The sequence below is a fragment of the Tympanuchus pallidicinctus genome, unplaced genomic scaffold (genome assembly GCF_026119805.1).
Source record: "Tympanuchus pallidicinctus isolate F22 unplaced genomic scaffold, pur_lepc_1.0 scaffold17, whole genome shotgun sequence".
Lineage (NCBI taxonomy): Eukaryota > Metazoa > Chordata > Aves > Galliformes > Phasianidae > Tympanuchus > Tympanuchus pallidicinctus.
Genome location: NW_026294690.1, coordinates 1338232 through 1362865, shown reverse-complemented (window position 1 = coordinate 1362865; position 24634 = coordinate 1338232). Strand labels below are relative to the sequence as shown.

At 39.7% G+C, this 24634-nt stretch overlaps 1 protein-coding gene and 1 long non-coding RNA gene across 2 annotated transcripts; one reads left to right on the top strand and one right to left on the bottom strand.

Moving 5' to 3' along the window:
* Positions 1-902: 902 nt before the first annotated feature.
* On the top strand, positions 903-24634 carry LOC128078333 (inter-alpha-trypsin inhibitor heavy chain H3-like). The gene is made up of 21 exons (XM_052678429.1): positions 903-1040; positions 4511-4534; positions 5604-5770; positions 6822-6926; positions 7346-7508; positions 8363-8473; positions 9078-9203; positions 9717-9833; positions 11372-11540; positions 11839-11964; positions 12206-12387; positions 13336-13521; positions 14126-14265; positions 14609-14763; positions 17020-17046; positions 17918-17968; positions 18575-18688; positions 19300-19504; positions 20889-21061; positions 24016-24127; positions 24245-24634. The coding sequence occupies exons 1-21, from the start codon at positions 951-953 to the stop codon at positions 24372-24374; spliced, it is 2673 nt and encodes an 890-aa protein (XP_052534389.1). The 5' UTR covers positions 903-950; the 3' UTR covers positions 24375-24634.
* LOC128078339 (uncharacterized) lies at positions 15814-20081 on the bottom strand. The gene is made up of 2 exons (XR_008205587.1): positions 20007-20081; positions 15814-16637 (listed from the first exon to the last, which is right to left on the bottom strand). It is a non-coding gene; the product is annotated as an uncharacterized LOC128078339 (long non-coding RNA).

The following is a 24634-nucleotide window of genomic DNA, read 5'->3' as shown; positions in this document are numbered from 1 at the left end:
GCCGAGCCTCAGAAAGCTGGCTGCAGGGAAAACTGAAAATGTCTCAGAGCAGGGGAGAAGGAAGGGAAATAAAACTCACAGAGCACATAGGGAAGAAAACAGTGCCCAGCCCGTCCCGTGCCGCAGCACAGAACGGCACGGCACAGAACGGCACGGGGCTTCTCTGCTTCCCGCTGCTGATCCGTTCACGTGTCTCATTTTAATGTAAAATTTTCATTTTAATTTTATGTTTTGCATTTGGCAATACGAAATAAATGAAAAATGACATTTGGCATAGCTCACTGTGTATCTCCAGTGTTTTATTACTGAGGGTTTACCTCACAGACACCAAACTTGGGGTTTTCGTGCAATGGAGGAGATGGAACCAGTTAAAAGATGAGGAATCAGCGCTGTGGAGATAACAAATAAAGTAAACGGGCCTGGCACCTGCAGGCTGAACGGATATGAATTGTGCAAGATCTGCGAGCGAGGACCTGAATTCCAGCCATCCAAATGACCAGGAAAACATGAAGTTTCTGGGATAGCCAAGATATGCGTCAGATACTGGCGCCTCAGTCGAGAGCCGAGTGGCATGCAGGGTTATAAAAGGCAGTTTATAGGAGTATGAATGAGTATAAATGAGTTTAGAAGACTGCGAGCTTTGGAACAGCTGTGGTGAAGCTGAGGCATGACAGCTTTTCAGAAGATATCAGAAGGAATACAGAAATTGCTGTTGGAGTTCTGTTTACAGGTGATATTACATAGAAGATCCATGGCTGAAATATTCTCCCAGCTCGACATAAATATTTTGTAGCAATATTCTGTAGATCACACAAATCAAAATTCAGTGTTTAATTTTTTCTGTGCGCTTAATCCCACTTTTCACATGAGGTTATCTATTAACACTCTGTAAACAAAGCACTGTGTATTTATTTGTGTCGTTCAGATGAGAATCTTACTTTTTTTCCAAAATGGAAAGTCACCTATTGCTTTACATTTTATTATTGATTCCTGCCTTTGCATCATCAGACTTTTTGGTAACACATGTCAGAAACGTTAAGGTAAGTAGTCAACCGTGTGTGCTGCTCCCATTCTTCGTAGATTAACTTCCTGCCATTTATCATCATTTTCCAGGGAGCTCGTACAGTGCTGCCACCAGGAGATTTCTGTTCTCTGTTATCGAGGAAAACCAGCTCAGATTTGGGTCTGGAACTTTAATCAGCCTCAGTTTTGAATCAGCTATGAAGAAGCTCTCCTATCTCTCTTCCTATCTCTCTTTTTCAAAACATCACTTTCCTCTGTTTTCCCTGTCATTGCTGTATAATAGTAAAGCGTTCTAGAGCTTTTACATTCAGATGTGTAAAAGATTCATTGCTGCCATTTAACTCATTATAGCACCTGAATGGCAGTGACAGTGAAAGATGGCTCCAAAAAGAAGTAATGTAACAGGAATGTAACGTGGCGTCCTGATAAACATTTCCGTGGCCCAAGTGACTTAGTAGGATTTTTCTCAAGAGATTTGTGTTAGCATAACATGGAATATATCTGTGCCCCACATTCTGCTTTTGGCAGATCTCTGAATAAGGCAGTGCTTCCTGATATTCTGAGTAATTATCTTCATTTAAGTTGCAGACCACTACTCAGTAAATGGCTTTCCTCTCCCTCAGCGGTTAAATCCTATGAAGATTACAGAGGGCAGATCTCTTCAGGATAATAACATGTCTAACTTTTTGAAATCACCTTGAGATTTACAACTGTAAATTAGAAATGCCAAAGATTCTTATTTAGCTCATACTTATCCCAGATATAATGTATTTTTTTCCCTCTCAATTTCTATACCAACCGTAATTCTCTTAATGCCTTACAGTGCTAAAGCCTCCCTAAATAGATGACCAAGGCTCAGTGCTATGTTCCATCTGTACGTGCACAGCACTTCACAGAAAAGATATTTGATTCTGCCAGTTTATGCTATATATTTTTTGCAAATGTCATTTTATTGAAATGGAAACGATTGTTGTGTGTTGTGATGGAGTCAGTCCAAATCTCTGTACTAGCTCTTTTGAGCAGTTAGTTCACCACTGACGGGTGGTGAAAGATGTCTGCAAGTCTATCTGGTACCTTCAAGTTGTCAAAGCTACCTTTAAGGCTACAGTCAGATAAACTCAACTGGCAGAGCCAAGTCTGCTGAAAACTGAGGAACAATCAAACAACCAAAAAAAACAACAAAACCAACCCCAAATCTAAGATGCCTGAGTACATTTGTACTTCTTTTTGTATACACATAACTATTAAGGGCGGATTTTTTTATTTTTATTTTTTAAATAAAACTATTCAAAGCATTCAGTGCACGGGTAGCAGTGATGCAGCTTTCCTTCTCTACCCTCTCCTTCTGGCAGCAGCAAGACTCCTGTGTAGGTCATAAGCAAGTTTCAGTTTAGCATAACTTAGTTGAGCCATTCTCTCTTCTCTGTGATTTCCAATTAGCATCACTTGCAGTGATGAAATCTTTAATGTTGTTGTTGATTTGAAAATAATTTTTTATGCCTTATTTTTCCTATGCAGTACATAGAGGTTTACATAAATATGTTGTGCAGCCATAGGTCACTTCAAATTAACTGTACAGTCTTTGCTGAATCTCTTAGTCATGCTGTATTTCAGTTTCCCAAGCTATAAAATCACGGTTTCTTTCAGTAAGTACTGAAATGGAAGCCCTCTTTCCCCACCCTTTATTCTTGGGAGTTCAAATTTCTTTTTTCCTCTACTTTTGGGTTTTAGTAGATATTTTGCATCTGTATTTTTTGCTGTTGCCACAGTGGAGCATTCTACAGAAGAAGAATGAATATCACTGTTATTAACTAAAAGAAAACCTTTCCAATAGTTGGCGCTACTGGCAAAACTGTGGAAACACTTGGAAACATTGTAAATGTGACTTCTGACTGTAATTGCACAAGTCAGGGAAATCTCATTTCTTTCAGAATTGCGTAACACTGTTTTTAATGGGATGTTACTGTTTTCTGCCTGCTGAGCTCAAAATGACGAGGTCTCCAGCTTTCCATCTAAGTGAATCACTAAGAATGAGAAATATCACAAAATAGCAGAACCAGCAAATCTGGCCCCGTGTCAGATCAGGCTCTGTTCAAGCAGGCAGCCCACGATGATGGGGTCTGAGTATCTCTGCCCAAGATTCGCCCAAGCCACGATACCTTTCACTGGAAGATTTTCCTCTACTTGCTGTTTCAGCGAGAATGACAGCGTAGCACTAAAAATATTGACAGAATCAGAGCAGAACTCATTCAGAACTACTGTGGAACCCGTAATTTTGCTAAAGAACGTTCAGATCAGCAGTTCAGGAAAAATGAAATGCGTGTGAAGTATTAGTTTAGGTAGTAGTAGTCAGAATTGCAGGATTTGTAGCTAAAATGTAACACATTTTTAAGAAAAGGGTGCCGAACAAGCAGACTTTTCAGATACTTTTTTTGTTTCTAAGGTCTATACTTTGGTTTGTGGTTGGTTTTTGTTTGTTTGTTTGTTTTAAGAAGATGAAATGATTGACTGTAATGAGAGTATGGATACAGAAAAGATAGATTTTGTAAAGGAGTGATTTGAAGTGGTGGGTGCACAACACAGGCATTAAAAAAGCCCACGTCAGTTTGTGAAGCAGGGGAGACATGCATGCAGAAATCACCTGTGTGGCAATAGCAGTTTGAAATACGGATTGCCAGACTCTTACAGAACTAGAGAAGCTTTCTCCAAATCCCTGCATTACCACTGACTTTATATATAAAGTCCTGGGGAAAAAAAAAGAAGAAAAAAGAAAGAAAAAAATCCCAGTCTTGTGTGTCTCTATTTTCAACCTGTAGAAGTCCTAAATGTGAAAAGTAACAAAACCCATGAATGTGCCCAACATACATCTCTGATCTGATCTCTCTGCGTCCTTACTGCTCTGTTCAGTGGAGTGTGCAAACACGAAAAGAAAACTTGTACAAAATGTGACCCATGAGGCCCTTGGAGCCAGATGAGATAAGGACTTGCAACCAACATTACGGGAACGCAGTTACACAAGACACTATCGTAACATGAGTTCCCAAGTATGTTTCAATCCTGTTATCTCTTTCAGGTCATGAGAGCACGTGGTATTTCTGTAGAGCTGCTGATATTTGCAGTCATTCTGAGAAAGAGCAACTTTCTTTTTCCCCTCCATGCAGCCTTTCAGAGTATGCTCCCTCTCTGTGAGCCTGCTGATTTGCCATCTGATGTTCCACTGTTAGAGTGAGAGGCTGGTGGGGTGGAACGGGTTAAAAGCATCAAGATCAGTCTGCCTGATGATTGGAGAGTGTTTGTGACTGAGTATGCAAACCATTTTGTATGCTTTGATATAAAACCTATTTATCTCCCAAAGGAAAATGAGTTGGAAAAGACAAAATACGTACTAAAAGACCTGAAAAAACATTCCCAAGAAGATGCCTAAATGAGGCTTTCCTACTTTACTCATGACTTTTTTTTCCTTTTTTTTTTTTTCTTCTCTTTACAGAAGCGAAATTCTGATAATGACTTGGTGAGTAGTCTTCTCTTATATGAAGGGTTGGTTCTGATCAGGCCGTGGCTAAAGATTGTAAGTGACAAGAATATTCTTCGCAGAAGATTTCTCTGAGTCCAGTCTGAGCAAATGGGCATTCCTGGCTGTGTGGAACGTGAGAAGGAGCCCAGAGCTGCTTGGTTTAGGCACTAAGACTAACAAGTCTGTACTTTTCAAAGCTCAGACAGGGAGTCCTGCACAGGGAAGGAGTGTGAACAAATAATTTGCAACCTCATGTTGTATTTTAATAAATAGCAGTGTCTCTAACACTGTTTTTATTTTATGTTGTAGTTATTTCTAAGGAAGTCAAGAGGCTGCGTCTCTGAGGCTGATTCCACTTGGCACCTGGATGCCACTTCAGCAATGCCGAATATGTTTTGATCTCGGGGGGAGAAGTTCTTAGTAACCCACCAGAGATCAGGCCTTGCACAAAATTCACAAGCTTCTTTTCACTGCTGATTATGTTGCAATCAGATCTTGTTATTGCAGAGCTGCCTAAAGAGGCACATGCGCTGTTTCCTGTGTTTTCCTGCAGTCTCAAATAACCTTATTCCTGAGCATTCAAAACAAACAAGTCATGCCCAACTCATTTCATTTCTTAAACAGGAATGAGCCTCAGTGGTGAGGAAACTGAGGATAATAAAACAGGATTTGAAACTCATCTGGAACTGGTTAGATCTATTTTTATACAAGATGACTCCTTCCATCCCTGCTCTGGGAGTCAGCCACTCGGTTGATACCAGCAGTGCAGTGCTGACTACGGAAGTCTCAGTCTCAGTCTCAGTGGAGAGAAAAAGCAATTCTTACAGTGGCATCATCTTTGCCAAGGTGGCAGTATTTTGTTAAAGGAGCTGTAGATATGCCTCATAGAAATAACTCTGTCAGTTCTGTAGACACCCAAGGAAACACTGCTGTGTCCCACGTCTGATGATTAGGTCTTCCTGTTTCACTTTGGAATGATAGAATCTCCTGCAGTAATTTCTTTCTATAAAATCATGACAGACATCACTGTAACAGCTGGCTCTGTTCTTTCATCTTCAATGTACAGGTTGTCAATGGGATAGAAATATACAGAATGAAAATTGATAGCAAAGTGACCTCCCGATTTGCCCACAACGTCATCACCAGTCGAGCCGCCAATCGTGGAAATGCACACAAAGAAGTCTTCTTCGATGTCGAGCTCCCCAAGACAGCCTTCATTACCAACTTCAGCATGTGTGTAAATTTTATAATTTTCATACAGTAGCCAAGCCAAAAAGTTCAGTTTTAATTTGCTGTTTGATAGATTGAGTAATTTTCTGATACTGTTAACTTCAGATGCAAGATACTTGGAGGTAGGCAAACATCTATAGAAAAAAGTGACTGATTTTCAGTTATGTCTCTTTGTTATCACGGACCTTGGGGAATTGGAGATCCTCTCCATGGATACACTCAACTTTTCAGAAACATCACTTATTTTACTCTGCTGTTATCAAACCCCAGAAGTTCCATCACTTAATTGGCATTCCATTACTGTAACTGGCATTACAAATTTCTTTCTTCACGTTGAAAGTGTTCAATTGAGAGATAGGAAATAGAGGAAATTATTCCTTAAATTTGTGTCTTTAGATGCAGTAATATGCAATTTTCACACTTCTATTAGGTTTCAGCTTAGAAGTGTTCATCTCAGCTAATCACACTAGCCCTGTGTTATTTTCAGTGAAAAGAAACAGATGCTTTTAGGGTACAATCACTCTAAGTTATGCTAGAACTTTTATTTTAGGATGAGATTCATCTCCTGTGAAAAATGCTTGCTTGTTGGTGTGAGTAGTCTATGGATGAAATTTTCAGCTATAGACACCTGCATTTGGGCAGATGAGTCTCATCCAGAGAGTCATCCTGCTGTGAGATGAGATAGATGGGATGGGATGAGACAAGATAAGACGAGACGATCAAGCTGCTAAAGTGCAGGTGCAAGGTGTGTTGCTGTCAGCCTAGTTTTTAGATCTAATTCATTTTCAAGGACAAAAATATTTCAGATTCTCTTCAGTGCTAAGCACAGAGCTCTTCATTCCAGGTAAAGCCTCTGGAAAGACTTGTTCATTTGTGCTTCATTACTTGTGCTCAAATCTTGGCAATTGCAGGATCCTGAAAATGCTTTTGAGCAAACCAATTAATAAATAGAGATTACAGATTATACAATTATATAATATATTATATGCCTATAATAACTTTCCATGTATCAGTGCAAGCCAATCAGCTAAATAAGGCACTTTTTCACCCACAGGACAATTGATGGCATCACTTATCCTGGAAATATAAAAGAAAAAGAAGCTGCCAAACAGCAGTATGAGAAAGCAGTTTCAAAGGGACAGACTGCTGGTCTTGTCAAGTAAGAATGATGTCTGGTGTGGCTTCCATGCCATTACCCTATAGGAAATTGTGAGATTCATATCTTGCTCTGGCATATTTCTGAAGTTTGTTTTCTTATAGGATCAAGAGGACAAGTATCATTAATTTAGAGTCATTTTAGCATAAATTATAAAGAAGGAAATACAGCTTCTGGCAGGTAGTATCTGCAGTTAAGAAAAGAAAGTTTCTGTGTCTTTCACATGATGTGCATATCCAGTTCTGGGACAAAGCTCCTAGGAAAACTTGGATAAACTCTATGCTGTTTGATTATGACTTTAGCAACTGATGAAAATTCCCATCTTTGTGTTACTTCTTTTTAAAAATTGTACTGCCCCAACCAGATCCAAGCAAGAAATATTGTGAAAGAGGATAATTTTTTTCTTACCCACTTAAACACAGGGCTTCGGGAAGGAAAACAGAAAAATTCACTGTTTCAGTCAACATCGCAGCAGGCAGTAAAGTCACTTTTGAACTCACATATGAAGAACTACTGAAGAGACAATTTGGAAAATATGAGATGTTCATCAAAGTAAAACCGAAGCAGCTTGTCAAAGATTTTGAGGTAGATGTCAAATTTAATTCTGCAGCTTAAGAGATGGTGAGATTCTGTACATGTGTAGAAAGAGGAGCACCGTGATCATTCCCACTGGCCTACAGCTGAACTGAAGGCCCCCATAATATTTGTAATGAACCACATGGGGAGTCCCCACCAATATGCTTTACTGCAGATTTTGATTGATGGGCTTCTGAGCTAGCTCAGCTAGTAAGCTTCCAAAAGAAATGCCATACAGAAAACTGAAGAGCTATTAAGATATTTTGGAGCAAAATAGCTTTTATAATGCCTTCATTGCATCACTACGAAAATAGGTCTTTCTCACATCACTATAAAAATATGTTGTGCTAAATTACAGTGATGCATATATTGCATTCTAGAACACTGGCTTTTCTGTGCTAAAACTTGTCTTTGATCACTTCTGTCTGCTTTGTTAAAACTCAGCCTTACCCATCAAATGTTGTGTAAAAACCACTACAAAACTCAGTACCTGTATGTTTAAGAGCATTATTTCAAACATATTAAGATGAAAGGCAAACTGAAATATATATCAAACTTGGCCATGGCTCACAGCTGGATTATATTTTTGAAGGACTTAGGTATTTATTTGACATTTGACAAAATTCCACCAACTAACCATTTTACTAACCATTTCTATAGAGCTTTGTTTGTTTCTAATTTGTCTTTTAAGTTCTATGTAGAAGATACATTGGACTGCTGTTATTAATTACAAAAGTAAACTTGTTTTCCTTTTAAGAAAATCCCTCCTTCATATCCTTCATTTCCTTCAGATCCTCCTGTAAATGTCTAAGTTGATACACTGTGGGATAGCCAATAAAAACAATTTTCTATTCATATTTCAGATTGAAGTAAATATCTTTGAGCCACAAGGTATCAGCGAGCTGGAAGCAGAAGGAACATTCATCACCAATGATCTGCAAAATGTCATAAAGAAAACTTTCTCACATGGAAAGGTACAGTAATGCCTTCCATATTTTATTTACTATGTAGAAGTGCTGCAGTCACTAGCAGTGAAAGTAAGAGGCTAAAAATAGAGTAAATAAAGCTTTCTCTGTGCAAATTAACTCTGAATTCCAAGCTAGGAAGCTGAAGGCTGTCACCATGCAGTTGGAAAGACACTTGCAACTATCAGCATGGAACTGCACCTTTGTCCCACAACAACACGTGGAAGCTTGGACACCAATTGGAGTATTTCCTGTGGAAGAATGGTGTCAGTAACAAGTAGTTTTCTCATGTATGAAAGTGATAGAAGTCCTAACACACAGACTGCTCAACATTCTTATCAAACGTATCATTTGGAGTGAAGGGCTGGAAGGAAGATGGAGCCAAGGAAGATGAGGAAGAAAACATCTGAAGAGAGACCTAGGCAGCAACCCTGAGCTATTAGTTATTTATACAGATATACTAATATACTAATATACCTAACCATATAAAACAGGTCATCCTTATGTCTGTGAATCTAAATATACCAGCTCTACAAACTTGCAGACCTATTTGTGTTCTGTAGAAAGTTTTCAGCTATTAAGATTCAGATCTAAAGAAGTTTCTCCTTTTCAGGGGCATATCTCTTTCAAGCCATCTCTTGATCAACAGCGAACCTGTGAAAATTGCTCACAGTCACTCTTGGATGGAGATTTTATTGTTAAATACGATGTGAAGAGAACAACTCCAGATAATCTGCAGGTAATTTTGCAGATAAATGTCTGGCAGATTTTCACTGTTGAATGTGCTTATCTTTCACAGATAAATGTTAGAGTAGTCAAGGTCAATTGTTCCCTAAAGGGCAGGAAGCTGGCTATGACAGCTCAACCTCACCAAGATTCCAGTCCCAGATTACTTAAGGCAGACTAGAGATGGTATTCAGATTCAGCCAAGAGTCCAGATCATCAGGCAAATTTGTCAGGATGAGGCAAGCTGTGGTGCGAAGTCAGAATACAGAGTGGGTTCCAAATCAGTCCATGAACAGATGGGAGCAGGCATAGTTGTGACACTGCTAGAGACAGGTGGAAGTCAAGCGGGCTCAGGTTTGAACTTAAACAACGCTCCTGGGCTCATGGATGGAGGTAAGATTGGTAAGAATTTGTTAGTCTACTCAGGGACCAGAGTCTAAATCAAAGTACTTTCTTTTTCATCAATTTTATCTTTGTAATACAGAAAGCTATTGGTTTGCTAACATCTGATGTCCTTTCTTTTTAGATTGTCAATGGCTACTTTGTGCACTTCTTTGCACCAACGAATCTTCCAAAGTTGCCCAAGAACGTTGTTTTTATAATAGATATCAGTGGCTCAATGAGTGGAAGAGAAATACAACAGGTAAGTTATCACACTACTTTAGAGTCTCGGTGGAAGATCCTCTGTCATGATGTAAAGGACATGGTGACGTAGGGTGCCTTTGACATGGTCCCACCTAACATCCTTCTCTCTAAATTTGGGAGATATGGATTTGATGGGTGGATTGTTCAATAAATAATAACTGGTCATTCGTAGAGAGTGGTGGTCAATAGCTAGGTGTTCAGATGGAGATTAGTGATGAGTGGTGTGCCTTGGAGACCAGTACTGGGACTGGCAGCCAGTAGTGTGCCCTCACAGCCCAGAAAACCAACCATATCCTGCACTGCATCGAAAGCAGCATGATCAGCATGTCAGGAAGGTGGCCATGCCCCTCTACTCCGTGGTGGTGAGTACTGCATCCAGAAATGGAGTCCTCAGTGCAGAAGAGATGTGGACATTTTGGATCTAGAGGAGGGCCATCAAATTAATCAAAGGGATGGAGCACCTCTCCTGTGAGGACAGGCTGAGAGCTGGGGCTGGGCTGCTCAGCCTGGAGAACAGAAGGCTCTGGGGAGATCTGAGAGCAACCTTTCAATTTTTAAAGGAGCTGTAAGAAAGAAAATGAAAGACTCTTCAGCAGAGTCTGCTGTGACAGGACAAGGGGAAATTGTTTCAAACTGAAAGTGGGGAGATTTAGATTGGGTGTAAAAAGGAGCTTTTTATGATAAGGATGCTGAGGCACTGGCACAGATTACCCAGAGATGTGCTGGGTGCTGCATCCTTGGAGACATTCAAGGTCAGGCTGGAGGAAGCTCTCAGCACTGATCTAGCTGCAGATGTCCCTGTTCATTGCAGGAGAGATGTACTGGATGATCTTTAACTATCCCTTCCAGCTCAAACAATTCTATGATTCTATTATTCTGAGTTATACCAGATGCTTTTGTGCTGTGGCTTCACAAATTCTCAATACTGTAAAAACTAGCTTGAAGTCTTGCTGTAGAATAAAACTCTATACATTTAGGCTATGTTTTGCTTACTTAGACGTTATTATTTCAAAACTTTCAGACTATCAGCATTTTCAGAGAGGTCAGATGTGTTGGCCAGTTTCAAAATTAAAAATATATATATATAGTGCTCTGTCCATTATCAATGTTGTTCTTTCTCTCTCCTCTTGGGAACAGCTCTTTTTGTAGTTGGGACTACTCAATCCAATCTAATGATCAGAACTCTCAAATTTTGGTGCTGCATTAAAATATCCACGTTTGCTTATGACCTTTTCCACAAAACTGTAGCTACCTTATTTTCCAGCATTTTAATTTTGCCATGCCAACAATCTGTGATGTAAGATTTGATTTTCCTCTCAGCTAAAACAATTTTCCAGATGTAATTGCAACTGGATAACTTCATTAGAATTACTTTGAAATAGACACAGGAATAGGAAGGGTGGATCAGGCTGGATCCACAATTCTCTGTATGAAAGAAACAAAAGAAAAAAGCACTGGAGAGATTAGTTATGTAAAAGCTGCAAGCACCCATTTCTTTATAGTTGAACAATTAAATTAAATTTCTTCCTCTTACAGACGAGAGAAGCACTTCTAAAAATCTTAGATGATATTAAGGAAGATGACCACTTCAATTTCATACTGTTTGGTAGCGATGTGCACACCTGGAAGGAAACATTAATCAAAGCCACTCCTGAAAATTTGGATGAAGCAAGAAAGTTTGTCCGGGGCATTGATACTGAAGGCTGTGAGTACTTGACTTGTAGGCTGTTGAGTGTCTTAATTCTCCAATTCAGTCTGCGAATGCAATGCTACCACTTTAAAAATTGTCAGTGGGACACTACTAAACTTGAAATTGTTGCAACAGATGACATCTTTTCATCCTTATGTTTGCAAAGCTCAGTTATTTTTGTATCTAAACATCCCCTTGCTAGCAAACTCCAACTTTTCATTGTCATACTACAATCAGGTTTTCTCAGATTCCCATGAAACATGGTCTGTTATTTTAACTGTGTCGAAACCAGATTTCTATGTCTATCTTACAGTGACAAATTTATATGGTGGAATGATGAAAGGAATTGATATGCTGAAGGCTGCTCATGAAGGAAACCTTGTGCCCAAGAGAAGTGCTTCAATAATTATCATGTTAACCGATGGCCAACCGAATGTAGGTAAGTTTGTGTTGGGTGAAATAACAGAGTGAATTAACTAACAAAAATCATTTTAAATTAAAATAGGCCGTCATCTTTGACTTCTGCTTTTTCCTTTTTCACGATTGAAATGCTACTACACCATCATCATGTGACCAAACAAGTTTTTGATAATGTCTCTTAAGAAATCCAAACACCTCTAAACACATTTAATTTTATCTATTTATGAAGAAACTCAACCTTTTTTTCTTGTTTAATGTAGGGATATCAAATACTCAGGACATTCAGACACATGTGAAAAAAGCCATTGAAGGAAAGTATACTTTATACAATCTTGGTTTTGGTTATGGTGTTGATTACAACTTCTTGGAGAAGATGGCACTGGAAAACAAAGGATTGGCCCGTCGGATTTATCCTGACTCTGATTCAGCTTTACAACTCCAGGTACAGTAATCACAACTTAAATTAGATGAGAGATGTGTTAATTCTGGCAAGTATGCTAACTTTTTTTTAATTCTGAAGTAATCAAAAAGCAGAAAGTGTACTCTGGTACTGAGGCAGTCAAGTATGCTGTAGTCAGAACATTGGTTGCATTTGATTTTCTTCTTCCTTTCTGAAATAATGGAAAAAAAAAAAACCACTAAAGAGAGACTCCCCACACTATGGAAGAGTGTTCAAAACTTGGCACAGGTGACACAAGACAGACATGGTTCTGAAGGACACCTTGGTGTGTGCCACATTATATAAGCAAAAGTGCTGCAGTCACTCTACCTTCCATATCTCACAGATTATGTCAAAAGAGGAGAAGGCCGACAGAGGTTAAAGGCTCTAGATATTCTGCATTTAGGGACTTTCTGCAAGCTAACTTATTTTACAGTACTTCTGAAACATTCTGAATTATATATGACATCAAAAGACATCAGTGTAATGTGGAACTGAATTTTTGGCTTTTGACGTGGAAATAGCATCCATTGGAAAGACTGGCCAAAATGTTGTATGCTGGATTTAATTACAAGATCAAATGCCTCATCTTCTTGGCTGGTGTTATCATTTCAGTCTCTTCAGGGAGTTGGTCTAGAAACTTACTTTATGAAATGAAAGAACCTTGGGATCATGAGATCCCAGTCTCATGATGAATGATGATGGAACTCATCATCCACAGCATGTTTTCTTGGGTATTTTCCCTCTGTTTTAGTGAGACCAAAAAGTTGGTGTGTCCTTCCTCATTTGCCTTGTAGACTTTAGGTTTTGTATTCTGAGATGTAACTGAATATTTACATATTTCCTCTAAAATGCATTCTAAATGTTCACTGCTGAAATAGCACTGGTTACAGATCTACACATAAATTAAAGAAAACATGGTGGTTAAATATTTTTCTTTTTATCCTACAGGGTTTTTATGATGAGGTGTCCAATCCTATGCTAATGGATGTGGAATTGAACTACCCAGAAAATGAAATTGCAGACGTAACTAAAAACAGCTTTAAGCATTTCTATGATGGGTCTGAGATTGTGGTGGCTGGGCGCCTTAGAGACATCAACCAAAACAGTTTGACAGTGGATGTGAAAGGTGAAGGTGTAAGTATGGATTTCTTTGACTATTTTCTTGTTCCACAAAGTATCTGTGTTCAAAGGTGGCACAACTTAAAATAGTCACACGTATGTCTTCACCTCAGTGAGAACATGTATTGCTGTGTATGTGAGAAAGCAAGAGCACCAAAGGCATTGCTTTTACAAGTTCCTTAGGCAAGTTTCTTGTCTAAGTCTGTTAGTTACACTTGGGTTAATCCAGAACAGCTTTGTGCAACGTGACTGAATAAGCTTTGCTAACTTATTTTGTTTTCTTTACTCTCTGAATATCCTATCCAGTTCTTTCAGAAGCCAGATGTTCAGTGCTCGTAGGCAGTAGTCTTCATATTGAACAAGTTGCTATATAAGAATCATAATCACGATTCTTTAAATCCTGAGTAGTCAAATTCTAACTAATCAAATGTCATTTGAATTTGGAAAGTGCATTATGTCTCATAGCATACACTACTGAGCTTTTCAGAAGCTAAACAATTCCTGGGCAAATTCTTCATTGGACCACAATGTTTTTCAATTAATTAAGATTTTCAGGTGTTAAGGTTTTGATTTTGGAAAATACTGGGAGTCCCTGGCTTATTTTCCTTATTCCTAACAGGCTAATGATGCCCTATCATTTACTTCACACCAAGATAAGGAGCAAACAGCTAAAGCTTTCCAAGAGCAGGAATATATATTTGGAGATTTCATTGAAAGGCTTTGGGCTTATCTCACCATTGAACAACTCCTGGAAAAACGGTAATTATCCCAAGAGTCACACGTTCAGTGAAAGCACCAAGCTGTGGGGCTGCTCCAGCCTCTAGGATGTAAAGCTGGGATTGAGATCTATTTCCTTGTTTTTGCTCATCATCACACTGAGATGCCAATAGGAAAGCATAAAGAACAATAAGGAAAATCTCCACAACCTCAGCATTTGTTTTACAGTTAGCAAATTAAACAGTTTTAAATTATCATTAATGGAAAACGCAGTTTTGTCTTTTTAGCTGCAGAGAGATTACTTCACTTTTAAAAATAGCACTTAATTCAGAGTTCAACAGTAATTTGGCAATCACTGATGCTAGGAGTCTCTCCCTGTATTCAGCATTTCAGCTACAGGAGAAGAAAAGGAGAATCTTACAGCGGAAGCCCTGGATCTATCACTAAAATACAAATTTGTGACACCACTGACGTCCATGGTGGTAACAAAGCCAGAAGACGACGAAAATCAAGCAGCGATTGCTGATAAACCTACTGAAGGTACAGACATCCTCACAGTTTTATCAAAGTTGCTTTCATGTTCATCTGAAGAAAGACTTGTGTGAGCACAGTTTCAAACACATACTGGAAAAAACTGTTTTCTGTGCCCTGCAGATGTATGGCTTGTGCAAAATTAGTTTTCCTTCTAAAGCTCATTTCTATCAAACCATCCTTCACTACCAGTTCATATGGGGAAAATACTATAAATTTAAAAGCAGTGTATTTAAAATTAATATATAAAATATTGCATCACAAGAAAGTAGCATTTCTTATCTCATAATTCAGTTAAATTCAATTCTGTTCACATCACTTTCCCCTTGATTGTTTATATACTTAAAAGTAAATGCAGGAGCATCTTTCTGTGTGAAAAGGGAATATTGCCAGATCTTCCTTGTGCAGAATATATCAGAGGTGGTGATACCTGTAAAACATGGTATTCATATATGTTGCAGAAGGAAAAATAAGTAGTATTGAAAGTGCACCATTTATTCTCATCTCCTTTAATACTTTGGCTAATTATTAACTCCTTGCTCAGTAAATCATTGTACTTTCATGCAATTCAGCCTCTTTGCTTAGCCTACCTGAAGTGGAATTACTTTATTCCTCTTTATTAAGAGCAAAGGGAGACAAATTCTATCTTCTCAGTGCACCCCAAAGCCACTCTGTCATCAGATATGTGTTGTTTGAGCCATTCTCATCTCTCCCTAATTCCACAGATCTGACAAGCCTCCTGCGAGGCTCTCCAGTCTCATCTCTCTACATCTGTTGTTTTTTTTTTCCCCTGAAACTTTAGCCTAGTGCCCCTAGTTTTGTCCCAGTTCCTAGTTCTAATCCATTTGCTGGCTTTTGCATGAAAAACATTCTTACCTTCTGAATTGATATGATATGATAACCAGGGCATGATAACCAGGACTGACTTTAAGGTGATTTAACATAACAGAAATGCTTCCTGGTGATTAGTAAGAGTTTCTTTCAAGTGGAATAAACCTTGCAACCACTTAATTGCTAGGTGCCCTACAATATGGAATAATTCGACAGGCATTCTGCTGATAAAATTGCTTGTGTTATTTATTCAGAAATACCATGATGGAATACTGACATAAAAACGCTTCATAATTAATTTAGCATTCAAGACATTATGCAGCATAATGATTTTGTAGTTTACAGATGGACACTACGAGATATAAAACATAAGAGCATCTAGCAGATGAGGCAGGCATTCGGAGTGACCTGAGTGACTCACAGGTCCTTTTCTGAATCTCTTTCCAAGAAAATCCTCTATCTGTGTGATAATAGAAGTAATAGAACTACTCAGAGCACTCCCAGCTTGTAGAAAAAGAACATGATTTTTACACATACAGGAGTCTAGATTTGTAACTGTTATAAAATACTGAAGATGTACAGTTGAATCTGACAATTCAACAATAGGGTTTTTTTTGAATGCATTCAATTGTACAACTGAAACTGTAATTTTCTCTTTTTCTTCCTTTTGCTTCTCTACTCACGATAACAGCTGAAGGTACGTACATTTGTTATTAAATTCACCTGACATTTTTTAATCATTAGATTTAGATTTCCTTAGGTTTGGATTTATTCCCTGACAATTGTATGAAAATATTGCACCATAGATTAAGACTATTACAATTAGATTAAAAACGGTTGGGATTGAAAATTTTGGGGATACTGCTTTCAGTGTGGATCCTCAGAATTGCAGTGTGCCACCATCATGAACTTCTGGCCCAGTACAACTAAGCTGCTTTCCAGGGCTAGCACTGTTGGCTCGCAGGCGTGTAGACAGGTCTCCTCACAGAGATGCCTTCAGTGTTCTGTGAATGCTGCTTCTTCAGCACAAATACCCATCTACAAACACTGCTCTGTAGTTTCAAATAAACAAGACAGAAAATATGTGGGAATGGGTGGATAAATCTTACTGACATCACAGTATTAGAGTTAGGAACAAAGCACAAAGGAATTAGAAAAGGAGCAGATGTCCCCAGCCCCTTACAGGACCTTTAGAGAAGTAGCAGTTTTGCTGTAAAGTGCACTGGGATTTCTGTCCATGACACTGTGTTGAAGCAAATCACAGTTTGCTTTGTTGCAGCACAAAACCCAAATAAGCTGTTGTGACGGTTTTGCTTTTTCAGGAGTGTTAAGAAATGTGTACATAACTACAAGATCTTGGAGTTGGCTTTGGTGGTGGGAGGGATTTTCTTTTATTCTTTCTAGCCTCTAAAATAATTTTTGTTTCATTCACAGCTCAGGCTGCCCCAGTAGTTGCACAGGGTAAGTCATGAGTGAGCATTTCTACATGAAGAAGCATCTGTCAAAGGAAATGATTCAGCCATCTGAAATCACTGGAGGGATGGAAACTGCCTTGTCTGAGTTTACAGCTGTATTTTGACAAATATTACCTGTTTTTCCTCACTATGCTAAAACCATAAAGACTGAACAAGACCAGCTCTGATTTTTTTTCCAGTGAAACAGCTGTCAGGGAGTAAATGCCATTTCATCACAACAACATTTTTTTTTCTCAGATACAGAGGATGGACTTGAGTGTGCATCTCTTTAGGAATTACGTAAAGCAAGAGTGTGAGTGAGATGTGTCAGCATCTCTGGCTAAATTATTCAGTTACTTATATGAAGATGGTTTTGTTGAAGAGACTGAGATATCCACTGATCCTTCAGATTGCTGGGAATGGGGGAGTTGAATTTAACATTTTGCTCAGATTAGTTTCAATCTCTCTCAATGTTTCCCTCCCTCCCTTTACAATTTTCTGGAGTTTTTTGGAAAGCCTCACATTCATTGCACTGAAAATAAATGACAAAACCTCAGGAGTTTTAGATGTGTGGTGCTGTTGCTCCTAGACCTGCTGGTAGGCAGTGTAATCCTTGCATCTGTGACATCTGCCTTCCTCTAGCTACATTGCTAGGAATTTGTGTAAACACTGAAAGCAATTTAGATTACAGAATAAATCCTAAAGCTTTGCTTGATTCTAAAGACACACACAGTCATTCCATTTAGTTTAAGAACTAGGGTGACACTAGCAATTTACCTAGCATGTTAACTTCCTGACATTCAGCGTGGACTTTGCATACAGTGCATAAATATTCCATTTTGATGTTTCTCTAACAGTTATTTTTCTGCTCTCTGCAGCTTCACCAGCACACTATGTGTATGCATCAAGCCCTACATGGTATACTAGTGGTAAGTAGTTTTAATTCTTTCTATTTAGAAGGAAAACATAAGTGGGTGTTTAAATAGCACAATTCTCAGAGTTTTTAGATAATTTATTTCCACAAAAACAACCTTTCTTCTTCCTCCCAGAGGACTTGTACTTCTATTTACTTTAAATAGCCTTGAATGTTTTTCAACAGATGAGTCACTGTGATTGCATATGGTCATTTTCTTAGTCCTCTTCCCACTTGCTAGGCTTTGTGATGGTGGTTGTCTATTCTCTACCCCTCCTGTCCTCATTAATAATTCCATCCTCAAAGATAAGCACTCACAGGTGCCCATTCTGATCCTGTAGCCCGGGTACCAAATTCTGCAGGGTCACAGGATAAATGGCACACACCTGGAAAGTTAGGGGGAAGAAGGTTGTAGTTCACTTTGGAGATATGGTAGCAGCTTCTCTGGGACATCCCTGCTCCACTTGACAGCTGGGCTGGACTAAGCTGGGCATACAGCTTATGCAGGAGCCAGTCCTGCTGGACCCCTCTATCAGCAGATCCACTGCCACAATGTTAAGTGTTCACGTGGAACTTTGACCTTGTGCATCGCTATACAAATAGCTGTGACTTGCCTTTACAGTTGATGGAGATCCACACTTCATCATATCAGTGCCACAAAAAGAAGATGCCATTTGTTTCAATATCAATGAAAAACCAGGTGCTGTGTTAAGGTTGATAAATGATCCAGTTACAGGTGAGTTTGTCACTTTAAAATGCAGTAAATCAAAATACTTACATTGAAAAATCTTTTTTGTAAAGGCTACTTCTCTCTTTTTGTACTGCACAAACCATCTTTTCTGCAAAGTTATCAGGGGCTCCTATCACTGTGATAGGATACTGTTACCATGACTGTTTTCACTTCCTGGAATTGAATGATCTTTTAATTGTTTGAAAACTCTGTGGGAGTTGAGAGATGTTATTTGCCTCGGTAAGTAGAGATAGGCTATAAAATAATCCTCAGTTTGCCATTTCATGGAGCATGTGGAAAAGAGATCACAGAATTGTAAGGGTTGGAAGGGACCTCCAGAGATCACCGAGTCCAGATGGGCTGCTTCTGCCCGTCACAGAACTTCTGTGGTCCAGGAAATACTGAGTTTTTATCAATGAAATAATGGTTGTCATTGCAGACACCTACAGAACAGCTGTATTCCCTTACTGTACTTTTGCACAAACATGCTTAAGTGATTCTGAACTATTTTTCAATTTGGATTTGTTTGGTTGAGCTGCAGATATAACTACCTCAACACTTCTTGACCTCAGCTGATTATCTGTAAAACAGTATTTGATGTTTCCTTTTGATGTTAGGCATCACAGTAAATGGAGAACTCATTGGTGACAAGAAAGTAAATAACGATGCAAAGATCCAAAATACATATTTTGGAAAACTTGGCATTGCAAACAAGCACCTGAATTTAAAAGTGACAGTAACTCCTGAGAAGATCACTATTCAGAATGAGACTGGAAAGACAACTTTCACCTGGCTTGACTCAGTCATGTTTCAACAAGAAAGGTAATGTCAGCAGAAAGAGTATAGCAGATTGCTGGCTTATTTTTTTTTTACACTTTTGTGGGAGGGTTGATCAAAAAATGTGCTTTTAAGATATGTTGCCTGATGATGCAAACAAACTCACCCTGATCCAAATAGTGCTGAATTCTGCTCTCTACTTCATTATGTAACTGACAAATTATTGCATTGGTGATTTCCACTGCTTGGAAGGGTAAGTGCAATTTGCCCTGATTTTCCAGTAGTATGACCAAGGTAAAATCACATTCTATATTGTGCTTAACACAGTGGTGACTTCAGCAAACACTGCAGGAATAATTTTAGTCATGATATCGAGAGCAGGAATGATAATGCTTAGCAACAAATTTCCATTTTGAGACATGGAGATTGTGATATTTATAGGATAGAGTACTATCAATCAATATTAAGATGTTATAATTATGAAATAAACAAGAGAGTTTGACAAAGCAGATTATGATAACAAAAAGAGAATAAATGGAAGGCTTACCCCTCTCCTGGGCTCACTCACAAAACTCCAGCAGAGCCCATCTCCAGAAGAGCTCTTTCCCTGCTGGCAGCCAGCTCTTAAATAGGTCTAGGAGGGGAGCAGCCAGGCAGCCCAGCTGAATTGCCTTCACTGCTCCTCTGGCTGACTCAGTGCTCACCTCAGGTGATCAATCTGAGGTTCAGGCCGTGGCTCAGCAGTTCCCATACAGACAGGTACATTTTGTGCTGTCAGCAGGGATATATCTCATGAGATTTATCTGTTACAGAATTGTTTTCCTGCAGAAGAAAGCTTAGAAAAAGAACAGCAATACCTCCTCCTCTTTTTCATTTACATTGAGTTTCTCAAAGCACGACGCTGAAACAGAGCACTACAGCAATGCTGTGATTGATACAAGATACTTTTTTTTTTTTAATGGCAACTAATTTGATGATACAGTTATCATAATGAGAAGCAAATCTTTATCCTGGTGCTAACCAAGGCATTTCAGGAGTTGTCTTTTCTGTAGAACAAAGGGAAAAGATCTCGGGTAGCATCCAGGCAAGAAAGTGGTGGCTTTATTAACACCATCTTTACTACCAAGCACGAGGTGCTACACTAAATCTCACTAACCTACCTGTGATTAATTGTGCTGTTACAGGAAGAGTTTTGATGGAAACATCTTTCTGTAAAAGGCTTTTGCAGATGTGATGTAGTCTGAGTCTTGAACTGTCCATGAACACACAGATTCACGTAGACCAAACAAAATACCTTAACTTTAAAACACATCAAGTAATTAATTTATAAAGCCATGCTTGTTTGTTGGACATGTTTTGTTTGTCAGCTTTCCTGTGACAGCTGCTAACTCTGGGAAGCTCAATGCCCTGTCATTTTTTTTCTCCTCAGTTTAACTTTGATAATTAACAAGAAAAAAAGCCTGGTGCTCTCAATGGGCAGCGGCGCATCGTTTGTGATAGTTTTGCACCAAGTATGGAAGAAACATCCTCTGCACAAGGATTTCTTAGGACTGTATACATTGGAAAGTCATAAACTGTCTGAACAGACGCACGGATTATTAGGTATGAATTCTTTCAACATCGTGAACATGCTTTCTTTCCTTGAGGCTACATGACTTGCAGACACCACCTTGTACTTGGCCTTTCTGAACTGAGAAAGGGGATAAAATTGAGGCTATGTTGATTAACCATATTAACATTTCTGGAAAAATATTCTGGGCTCAGGCTTTGTGCAAGATTGTTTCTTAAATTCTTCTGCTGCTGCTGAGAACAGTAGCATCTGTTGTTCTCAAGGACGTCTTCAAGACTCTACCTTGCTAAGTCCATCCACAGACCGTTTTAATAATTATTGCATCAGTTCCCCAGTCTCTTGGATGGATTGTTTTCTTCCTCCAGCGTGTCCATTTTCTACTAAATACAAGCACTCTGAGAAAGTAGTGTTTGCAGATCAGTTAAGATGTGCCAAACCACAATTAGTGCATCCCTGGTAAGAAAACTAGCTGGTTTCGTAAATGCTACGAACGCAGGGCTGTTACGCATGTGTGCAGAGATAGGATGAGGAAAGCCAAGGCAAAGAAGGAGCTGAACTCAGGGAGGGATGTGAAAGATAACAAGGAGGGGTTCTACAGGAACATGGGCAGGAGGAGACAGGCCAAGGAGAGTGTTCCCCTCTGGTGAAAGGGAATGGGTTCATTATGAGTCATTGGTAAGGCTGCAACACCTGCATCATTTCAAATGTCTTTTGTGTGTGTGTGTGTGTGTGTGTGTCTCAAATGAACTCTCAAAACTTAGGTGTTACTTTAGAAAGCTCTGCCTAATGACCCAGGGTCACTTTGAATATTCAGATTTGTATTCCCACCATTTGGTTTGCAAGAGCTAAAAAGGCCATTAATAGGCTTCAGAAAGAGCTGGGGTGGTGACAAGGACAATGGCCTGGGTTACTGTTCTTGCAGCTGCCACAAGCCTCACGTGCCCCACATGACAACGACTGGCAGCCACATTGCACTGCCATACCTGTCTGTGTTAGGCTCAAGAGTAGACACCAAACGCCTCAGTTGCTTTTGCAAATTGGCTTCATGTGCCTGTTCACAAGAGACAAATTCTCCCATCAACAGAAGATCACACAACTTCAGTTCCAATATAACATATTAAGGTTTAATGACATATATTATTAACTTATATTAAGTCCAAATATATATTATATCTCTATATCTATATCTAAAATACATTATATCTCTCTATATATGCTATAACCTATATATGCGCAGCAACATGGGCCCTGTGCAAAGATTCCCCTTCCAGATGTTCAGTCCTGGGTCTCATTTTTTCTTCCTCATAAGCCACGTTCTTCAATTCAGCTTTGCCCTTTTTGCAGGCGGTTGCATCTTGATGTCATCATCTTCCATTGCTTTCCTCTTCCTCCTCATCCTCATAGTTTCCTCCAGCCTCAGACATTTTGCTGGAGGTTGCCAAACAAGGATGTCATCTTTTTGGCTTAATTTCCTCTTCCTCGCCAGCCTCACGTTTTCATCCATCCTTGGACGTTTGGCTGGGGGCTGCCACACACGTTTCCCATGCTGTTGGCTCAGCTTCCTCTTCCGCCTCAGCCTCACAGTCTCATCCAGCCTCTGGCGTTTGGCAGGAGGCTCCCAGTTGCAGCAGGACTTTGGTGCTTTTCTCTTGGTGGGGAGCAGAAGCACAGGCATCCTTCTCTTCTACCAGCCCAACTCCCAACGGCCAGCAGGCCTGAACCGTTACTGCGTGTGTTGTGTTCCAAGAACCCATGGCAACGGGCGGCGTGGTCTCCTGACATCATCACCTGCTGACTGTGACCGTTCAGCCCTTCTCAGAGCATCCCACCACCTGCTCCTCCACTCCAAACTCCAACAGCTTCTCTAGGAGGAGCCAATGGCTGACAGTGCTGCAAGTGCCCCTCAGGAGCAGGTAGACATAGCTGGGCACTGCTCTCTGGAGCAGGGAGACAGAGGTGACTGTCCCTGCCTACTCGGCTGTTGGGAGGCCCCATCTGCAGAAAACTAGCTGCTAAGGTGTATCTTGGTTGACTGTCATGTATGAAAACCAGAGAATGCCTTGTATTGCCTAGGATTTCTTTCACGTTAGGTAACATTACTCTAGAAGAAGGTAAAGTTGGTAAACGAAGGATGAAACTTGTGACTTCATTGAATCCCTGTTTCCTGCAGTGTAGTGGGATTTGTGGTGCATTCTCTTCTGAAAAATACGCTGTGGTTTCACACTTCCATTCACACACAGCCATTTTCCTTGCATCCTTATTTTCTCCTAGAAAATCAGGTAAGGGCAGCAGACCTGCATTTTGGGTCATTGTGGTAAATAATGAGCTGCTGTGAACTCATCTGTCAGTCCTGGTGTGCACTTGGAGGGGTGAGGAGAGTGAGCCAAGCTAACTGTGGATGAGGGTGTTGGGTCTGTCACTCTTGGCAAATGCTGTAACGAAACAGAGAACAGAATAAGGGTGCAATGTCAGCACACTTTTCTGTTCCGTAATGTGAGGGAAGAGTTGTGTTCCTTAGGGAAGGAGCCCAGAAGGTAATCCTGTCCTGAACAGGATCCCTTAGATGTCAGGCTGGTTCTAAGCACAGTCTCATCAAGTGATTTCAGAGATCAACAAACGCATTATTTGATTCAAAGAAAGCTGAAGGCTTGGATAGTGGTATGTCATAAATACAGCGAGTAGACAGGACACCAAGTGAGGTAACCTGAAGGGCCGGCCATCTGGAAAAGGCCAGTTTTACCTTACCCTCAGAAGGTGGAACCACATCCAGATGGTCTGCAGAGAATTCCAGTTTCTGCACAGTAAATAACATCGTAGTCATACATGCAACTTTGCACAAAACTTGGTGTTTGCTTGTGCATTCAGAGCCCTGAGGGACCTTGGTAAGCAGCATGGCAATGCAGACATTCTGGGGGCTCTGTTCATTTTGTTTCTGCTTCAGTATGTGCAGCGTACTTGACATGTTAATTTTGGCTTCTGTTTTTAGGGCAGTTTTTCCACCCCATTGACTTTGCCATACTTGAAATGCATCCTGGGTCTGATCCCAAGAAACCAGATGCCACAATGATATTTAAAAACAAGGAACTGATAGTAACCAGGTAAAAAAAGAAGAAAAAGAAACAGAAATCAAATCCTTAGAAAAGACAAAGAAAAGCTTATTTTGCCAATTTGTATTTTCTGCTTTGATACTTGTGTGGCTGTATTTTGCCTTGCAGGGGCTGGCAGAAGGATTACAGAAGAGATCCTGAGCATGGCCTCGATGTTCCCTGCTGGTTTGTTCATAACAATGGAGCTGGGCTAATAGATGGTGTTCATACGGACTACGTTGCTTCCAGTCTGTTTTAAACAGCAGCACCTTCCAAAGTCATGGGTGCACAGAGTATTTTTTTCTGGAAAAATAGTACTTTTCACTGCTGAAGAAGTGTTAAAAATACTCAATCTTGCCATTGTGTGACAGTGCCAAGATCGACCAGAGTCAGATCTTGAGAGGGAAACTGCACTTCTGCCTGTGTGCACAGACATCCCCAATCCCCTAGCACGTTCCTCCAATTTGTAATTAGTAGCTGAGTGTCAGGAGCAATTGAAATAAAAGCATCACCATTTCA

Excerpts from the sequence above, each read along its gene's own strand:
- LOC128078333 (XM_052678429.1), top strand. The coding sequence starts at position 951 with ATGGAAAGTCACCTATTGCTTTACATTTTATTATTGATTCCTGCCTTT. Across the intron at positions 6,927-7,345 it reads CAGACTGCTGGTCTTGTCAA|GGCTTCGGGAAGGAAAACAG; the intron begins GTAAGAATGATG and ends ACTTAAACACAG. Across the intron at positions 9,834-11,371 it reads GTGGAAGAGAAATACAACAG|ACGAGAGAAGCACTTCTAAA; the intron begins GTAAGTTATCAC and ends TTCCTCTTACAG.